The sequence below is a fragment of the Plasmodium cynomolgi genome, chromosome 10 (assembly GCF_000321355.1).
Source record: "Plasmodium cynomolgi strain B DNA, chromosome 10, whole genome shotgun sequence".
NCBI lineage: Eukaryota > Apicomplexa > Aconoidasida > Haemosporida > Plasmodiidae > Plasmodium > Plasmodium cynomolgi.
Window position 1 is genome coordinate 934,644 of NC_020403.1, and position 8,045 is coordinate 942,688.

Consider the following 8,045-nt stretch of genomic DNA (forward strand, 5'->3'; position numbering starts at 1 on the left):
CAAAATGGCGGGGCCAAAAAGTGTACTTTTTTTTTTTTTTTAAAAAAAAATCGAACTAGCCAAAAGTAAAAAAGATGCACTGCATGTACAGCATATTTCCAGGGAACCTTTTAATTATTCACGTATTGGATGAAATTATATATTCTACGTACGTGATGGTATATGTAGATATGCATAAGTGCATAATATCCGTAATTGTAAGAAAATATATATTCGATTCGTGCGCGTTAGCAAATCATGCATTCACTCAAAAGTGACCCTTTCATACGTATGCTTAACGAAGGCCACATGATGAAGCCACTTATTTTTACTTCGACACTGCGTGGTTAATTCGGAACAAGCGAGCATAACATAGTGAAATGATGATGCAAATTATGTACATATATTTTTTTTAAATGCATCGCGCCGCTTTATTTCAAAACGGCAAATACGAAACAATACTGGTAAATTTTCAGAGAGTTTTTAAAATTAAGGGGAACCAAAGCTCTTGTGTTGGCTACTGTCGTTTAAGCGCAAGCATATGCAAATTTGAACGTATGTACACGAGTACCCCCACAACGTGTTTTTCCCCACATTTCAATAAGTCGAAACGAGTCAGCAGAATTGCGTTACTCATGATTTGCCCTTTTCAACCACATGAATTAAGAAAAACGCGTGACTCCACCGACAGTAGTCACAGGTGTATTGCTAAAATTAATGTGAACAATAATGCCCGAAATTCAAACTTTTCTTTGCCCAGTATTCCGCTATTTTAGGGTTATTCATGTTCTCATTTCATCTTCACTTTTCCGCAAAGCATAATTAAGAAGTACATGCACAACAGAGGTTGAAGTACCTTTCCTTTTTGATGCCATAAGTCAGTCGTTTTTCCATTTTGTTATCAGATTTTGTTCCCGTTTTACAGGTTTTTTACGCATAAGGAAAAAATTTGCTTAATAAAAATGTTGCACACAAATTTATAAAATTTTATGCATACATATAGAAACGCACATTAAAGTGGGTTTTACTCTTTTAATAAAATTGCTAAATGGAATAGTACTTCAGAACAATCGCGTATTATGCAGCACACCAAAAAAGGGACCCGTTACCCAATTTGACATTCCCTTTTTTGAAACTGCCGTAAGTGTAACCCCCATAAATATTCGTTAAAGATAATACGTTTGGTAACACGTATTAGGACTTTATTATCATAAAGTACAACTAAGGTGAAACTTAAAAAATATAGTGTGCATATCTGTTTAATCTTCTTCATGTAGAGGATTTTCAAATTTTATCCGTCCCTTGTTCCCAAGTACATACATCTCCGTTAGACAGGGAACAGAACAATTTGTCGTTTTCCAGTATAACATTCTACAAAAGAAAAAAAGAATGTTATAGAAAATAAACACCGGGAGTAATATATCGGATCGTATTTTTTATTGTATTTTACTTTCTTCATTTTGTCTTTTTTTTTTTTTCTCCTTCTTCGCGCTCTTTACCTTTATTGGGAATTCATGCTTTAACGCCCGAACGAACTTCTTTTCTAAAACGTCAAATCTAGGCAGGTGATAAAATGAAAATTATGAGGTGTGAGCAACAAGGTGTGTGTGCTGCACTCTACACTGTGTTGCTAAAAAAGTGCAAACATTAAATTTAAATTATTTTACATTTTTATCGTGTGGTCTTCTGAGGCTATAAACAAGTATTTGTTATGCTTATCCATTGGGCATTTGTTTGCGCTTGATGGTCCTAATTGGCAATTTAAGAAAGAACAAGTAGGTAAAAAGTAAAATACGAAAAAAAAAGACATAAATAGAAGCAGAAATGGAAGTACAAGTACCAAAATGGTAAAACGAATGTCTATCCTAACCTGCGTCTATGTTTATGAAGCATCTGTTGGCTCGGATGTCCCAAATTTTAACAACGCCGCCAGAGTCACAAGAATATACCCAATTTGCCTAAAGGTAAATGTGTGTACATTTTATTTTTATATATAAATTTTATTTAATTTATTAACATTTTTCTTATTTCGTTGCTGAACTTATTACATCTGCGTTGAAGTTAGAATAGTTGCACGGGAAATGATGTCCATAGAAGGTGTTTTCGCACAGGCCACTTCGCATATCCCAAATGGATACCTGCGCAAAGACGAATATAGATATATTTTTCCTTTTTGAAGAAAAGGCAATAAAAAAGGAGAAACATTTTGAAACATTTAGAAGCATTTACAAGCACTTTTTGAATTACCGTTTTATCAACAGACGCACTAACGAGGGTTCTATACGATGGGTGAAAGCTTACAGAATTTACACTGTCCACGTGCCCCCTTAAAATTTGCCTTTGCCTTAAGCTGTTTATGTCGAATATTCTAATCGTCTGATCCATGGATGCGGACGCAAAAAAGTTTCCTAAAAATTAAAGGTAAAAGGGTTAGTCTTATTTCGCCCACATGGAAGCAAATTAATAAATCTGCATATTTATGTGCCCCTTTTCGATTCCATGAGAATGTGCAAAATTTTATGCTCCCATCTGCTCAAGCGCAAATGCCACGAAACGTGTTGGAGTGATAGAAGTTATATGCTCAAATGTACATATGCGTAGGCACAAGTTCATATTTTTTTCTATAAATTTAAAACCTTCGTAATGGAACGACAAACTCCACACGGGTCCCGTTGAATTTTTAAAAGTGTGAACGCATTTTTCCTTAATCATATCCCACAATTTTATTTTTGAATCTCCACCAGAAGTACACAAGATATTGCCGTCCTTATTAAAGCAAATATCGCCTATCCATTTTTTGTGAGCTTGTGAAGCCATGACTAATTCATAATTAGTTACGCTCCATGTCTTCCATTTTCCATCATCTCCTCCGGTTGCTAACAAATGAACTTTGTTGTTGTATGCAAGACCTAACACTGCATTATCATGAGCATTAAAATATTTTTTAATCTTTAATAAGGAAACACATAAATTTGGACTTTCTTTATCTTCATTTTCGCTAGGTTCACAAGGAGAACTTTCATTATTAGGCCAAGGGGTGTCTTCTCTTTTGAAAGTTAGTTTCGCTAAATCGTTTTTATCCTGTTTTGACACAGCGTTTTGCAATGTATTTGTTTTCTTCTCATTTATGGACGAAACATTAGTTATTGAATTATCTAATTTGTCATTTCCTAGCAAATCTTTCAGCTTCTCTATATATTTATTTAATCCTTCGATTTTCGTGTCCCGTTTTTCTTTTTCCAGAACAACTAACATTTTTTCTTTAAGCACAGACTTTTAAAAAGAGCAGAAGAGGTGATATATAAGTGTTAAAAGGTGTACGCAGTCATGCATATATACACATATATGTGGGCGCAACACTTCTATGCATTTGAATATATTTTTAGCTAAAGTTTTAGGCTAATTTGTTAGGTTAAAAAAGGTACATTTAACGTATCTATATAATTACTTCGTATTTGGCTTTTATTTCATCTACAGAATTTTGAATTTTGTCTATTTCCTTTTTTTGTTTTTGTATTTCCTCTATTAAAAATAAAAATTAACAAGTTAAAATTATCGATGTACATAAAAATAATGAATGTTTTACTAATTTCGAAAATTTAAAGAGCCTAAGAAAATTATTCTAGACAGTACTATTTAGAGTTTCCTTTTCCTGTAGAACTCGTTTATGGTGCATTAAGTAGTAATCTCTTTCTTTTATTGTCTTTTGAATTTTTTACTGATATTTTGAAAAAAAGGAACGAATATATATTTAGGTAGGTCCCAGAATGGCATATAAAAATATGCTATAGCCCATATTTTATTTTATTCTTTTTTCTCTCTCTCTCTTTGGAGCCATTACTTTGCGTCTTCCAAAGAATTTTGAACCTCTTTTGTTAATTTTTCATGGTTCAAAAAATCATTTCTTAAAAGCTCATTCTGTGTAAATATGTTTTCGTATTCCGCTTTTCTCAACCTGTTGATGTCATCACCAAATTTTTTAATGTATTCCTTCTAACAGAGAAAAATATAAATGTGTTTTTATATTCATGAAAAAGAATGTTCACGAGTCATATATTAAGAATTTGAAAGAACAAAGAACGTAAAAAAATAATCACAACCATATGACATTTTTAAAAACACAGAAATGTGAAAAAACGTGTATGTGCAACCTCAAAGACTTCAAGCGATTCTATAAATTGATGTTCAAGCATGAAGTTATAAACGAAAGACAGGGCCATAGGAAAGTGCTTTTCATCAATATGATAACTTCTTGAGCTTTTTTCTCCTTAAAAGAAGTAGAAAGAAATTTTAGACATAAANGTAAATATAAAAAATTGCAAATTGGCTATCTTAAAATGCGTTAAATTGCCTTAAACAAAGAGCACATGCTTCTGAATACTGCTATATACACTTTTATATCCTTCTATGCGTTTATTTATTTAATAATAATCACTACGCGCAGTGCATATATATATAATTTTTTAAAGAATGATTTTCCCTTGCCTGAATTAACTTCATTTTTATTGAAACTCGAAATATTAACTACTTTAGCATTTTTTAGTAACTTTTCAAATTTTTCTGAATTATCACTGTCAGATTCTAGACTTGATTCTAAACTTGAATTATCCTCGTGTATTTTTTTAATTTTTTCAGTTTTCACATTCTCGTCATTATCGATGCTTTTTTCTTTGTTATCTACTGTTTTTTCTACTAGGGATGTTGCATTGTATTCTTCGTTTTCCATTTGGTTTATAGTGTCCTTTTGTCTCCTGAACGGTTTACCTTTTTTAGGGTTTAATATTTCTATTTTACTAGACATAAAAATTTTATGACTAATATACCATAAAATATTATGGATTTATGAAAACATTTGTTTTTACTTTTAATGCGCTTATTTCAATGAAAATGTTATGCCTTTTCTTTACTAATATATTACTTTATTTTTTTTCTTCGTAATATATTTTGCGAGATAATACACATGCGTTCATCCATTTTTCTATTTTATTTCGCACATAGTTCATTAAATGAACGTATGTTCAAGTGCTTACTACTTTTTTCAGTAATTTATAGATGTATTATATGTTAATTAATTTGATAAATCATTTCCTATATTTTTATTTTCCAAATGTCCAATTTGGAAATTTCCAAAAGAAAAATATAAATTCATATTTCCCATAGGAAAAACAAAAAATATATGCGTCGCATAAACAAAATAAGTACTCTTCAAATTTGTACAAATGTAAAGGCAAATGAAGTGTGTGCAAATTTTGCTAATGAAAAAAAAACAAGATCATTATTTCTAAAAGTAATCTATAAATAAAGAAATGCATAAAAAGTAAAATACTTAGAAAAGGACAAAATTTAAATAGGTTTAAAACAATTGAAAGTTTTGTGTCACAACATGAGTGGTCCCCCTATATTAAATTTTTATGTCTTATCACATGTCATGAGGAAATGACAAGAAAAATTGTTTAGGCTAAAAAAGCAAGTCCCCATACTTTTTTTTCCTTTTTTTTATCTTTTCATTAATTAAAGGATCTATATGTCATAATGCTGTCCTAAAGCATTATATTGATCAGTGTTTCCTTTTATGCTTCCTGCTACGTTTTTTTTATGAGTATCTATCATAGACAAAGATTGTTCTTTCCTTAACTCATTTTCAGAATCAACAAGTAAATCATCTTCCTTACCTGATTTCGCAGATGATTTTCTATCCTTTTTCGCATTATAACCATTAGACATTTTAATTTGGTTCATTACATTACCATTTTTCATCAGTGAGCATTTAGTATCTTGCAATTTTCTGTTGTTTTCCTCACATATCCTTTCTGAATTTGCAATGTTTTTATTAATCTGAACAAGATTAAGTGTACCGTTATCTACCATTTGTGTTCTATTGGAATACAGGTTATTTATAATGGTAATATTGTTTTTGGATTCTACATTTTCTTTCAACTGTAACTTTTTCTCGTGTTCATTTTTAATTATGTTGTACATTATGTAGTCAAAATGTTCTAATTTTCTAATTGTACTATGTGTATTAGTATTTTGTAAATTTGAGTATATGCTGCACATTTCCCCTTCAGAACATGTATTTTGCAAAGGTTTCACGTTGCTGTGACCTTCAAAATTAACCGAATTAAAGGGTTCAACGTTTCTTTCAAACATATCTGTATCAGTATTGGGGGGTTCATGATCCTTAGTATTTCTTTTTTTTTCGTACATGTCTTTTTTATTTTTTGTTTTTTTTTTGGTTTCTTAACGAGAACACATTGTTTGTGCCTTTAAAGTTTCTGCTGAATCCATCACTATATCTAGCGTCTGTAGGGCTTAGAATCTTTGAAAAGGAGTTGTTGATTATGTATTTACTACAACAAAAAGGAATTGCAACTGTCTTATTTTCTAAAGGAATTATACTTTCACGTTTTTCTGTAAATGCTCTATGTTCATTCTTTATCTTTTCCCCTTCTCCATTGGACTTTTTATTTTTACACAAGAGCAAATTCATTTTTACATTCAGAAATATCACTTAAAATTTATGTAGATTTTTCACTTTCATAATGCATAAAAAAAGGTATGTTTTTAAATGTTATGGCTAATGACACATGGGAATATGAATATTACAAAATATAATTTAAATGAGATACACACACAAATGCACAAAAGGTTTTACACAAAAATCTGAAACAGTTTTTTTCATTTATTTATTTTACTTGTATTGTATTGCTGTCTTAGAAGAGAACAGTCCAAGAAATAACAAAATAGTTGAAATTATAAACAAATAATGATGTTAGAAGAGTTTATTCAGTACTAAATGCATACACAGTAGAAAGGAATTTATGAGTTTTTTTTTTCTGCTTTAAATTTGATTTGTTGGGCTAAAGCAGAAATTATTTTTTTTTGTCGTAGAGAACTTTGTGCACAATTAATTTGAAAATTTCAATTTTTAGTTTCTGGGATTTCTTGTTTTTTTTAATGCTTTAAATTGATCAATTAGTATTTACATATAACATATCTTAATAAATCTATTAAGAATAAAATGCAAGCAAACAACTCCTATTTTTAATAGTTTATAGACAAGAAAAATATGAAGTATCATATTTTGATGGTTATAAAAGTTGAGTTTTCATTCCAAAAAAATATAAACTATATGGTAAGTGAAAGCAATATTTTCTGTTCTTTCTTCATTTATGTTAAAGAATGTTGAGGTAATTATTTCACTTGTTTGTGGTATTTAAAATTATTACTATAGCACACATACGAAAAAAGTATTATAAAGAATGCACATTCAAGTACAATTTTATGTTTAATGTCTAAATATTATTTTCTTAAATATAATATAGCAAAAATAATAATACAAGGTAGCAATATTCCTATAAAGGGTCAATATATAGAAAAAAATACTTTTTCCATAATGGCAAGAGGAAATATATTTTGAAATGTTAAAAAAAAGATTTAGTTCGAATATAAAGTGTACACTTTTATAAAGGAAATTATTGTCTTAATTTTGTTATTCTGCAAATTTTGTGTTTCTTCATTTTTCTACCTTATAATATAAGGCAAACAGGTTAGAGCAGAGATAGTTACAAAAAATTTGTTGTATATATAAACAAATTTTTTACTTAAAAAAACGTTCAAGTTTTTTATTACCCAGAAAGAAACTCATTAAAATATCTTTCATTTACACAGTTTTGGACAGAAAAAACAGAATAGTAAAATGGAAACATTTTCCACATGCACCTTTTTAACAATAGACTTAATTATTAAAAAAACAATGGTGTTTACACATAATTTTCACTTAAAGAAACGTTATCTAGCAATTGAAAAGGAGAAACAAAGTAAAGAAAATAGCATTTTTGAGTAATAAAGATAGTTGTATAAAAAATCAAGGGATTTATTTTCAATGTTTCTAGATTTATATGTTACTACAAAGCTATATGTTCACTGAAAATAAAGAATTTATAAAGAAATACATACAGATAGAATGCTATAAAATCATTGTAAATGATGTAGCTTTTAACTTAGCATTATAAAACTTCTTCTAAATGGAAAACATTTAAATTGATAATATAATTAGAGATTAT

The 8,045-nt window shown here is 29.4% G+C and overlaps 3 protein-coding genes across 3 annotated transcripts; all 3 read right to left on the reverse strand.

Moving 5' to 3' along the window:
• Window positions 1–2,347: 2,347 nt before the first annotated feature.
• PCYB_103080 (WD-repeat potein) lies at window positions 2,348–3,234 on the reverse strand (the record flags this gene model as incomplete). Its single annotated transcript, XM_004222857.1, has 2 exons — window positions 2,348–2,387; window positions 2,585–3,234. 2 exons carry the CDS (start codon window positions 3,232–3,234, stop codon window positions 2,348–2,350), a joined length of 690 nt encoding a protein of 229 aa, XP_004222905.1.
• A 582-nt stretch (window positions 3,235–3,816) lies between these two features.
• Window positions 3,817–4,705, reverse strand: PCYB_103090 (hypothetical protein; the record flags this gene model as incomplete). The annotated part of the gene is made up of 2 exons (XM_004222858.1): window positions 3,817–3,969; window positions 4,475–4,705. 2 exons carry the CDS (start codon window positions 4,703–4,705, stop codon window positions 3,817–3,819), a joined length of 384 nt encoding a protein of 127 aa, XP_004222906.1.
• Window positions 4,706–5,499: 794 nt separating this feature from the next.
• Window positions 5,500–6,469, reverse strand: PCYB_103100 (hypothetical protein; the record flags this gene model as incomplete). Its single annotated transcript, XM_004222859.1, has 2 exons — window positions 5,500–6,169; window positions 6,225–6,469. The coding sequence occupies 2 exons, from the start codon at window positions 6,467–6,469 to the stop codon at window positions 5,500–5,502; spliced, it is 915 nt and encodes a 304-aa protein (XP_004222907.1).
• Between the last annotated feature and the right edge of the window lie 1,576 nt (window positions 6,470–8,045).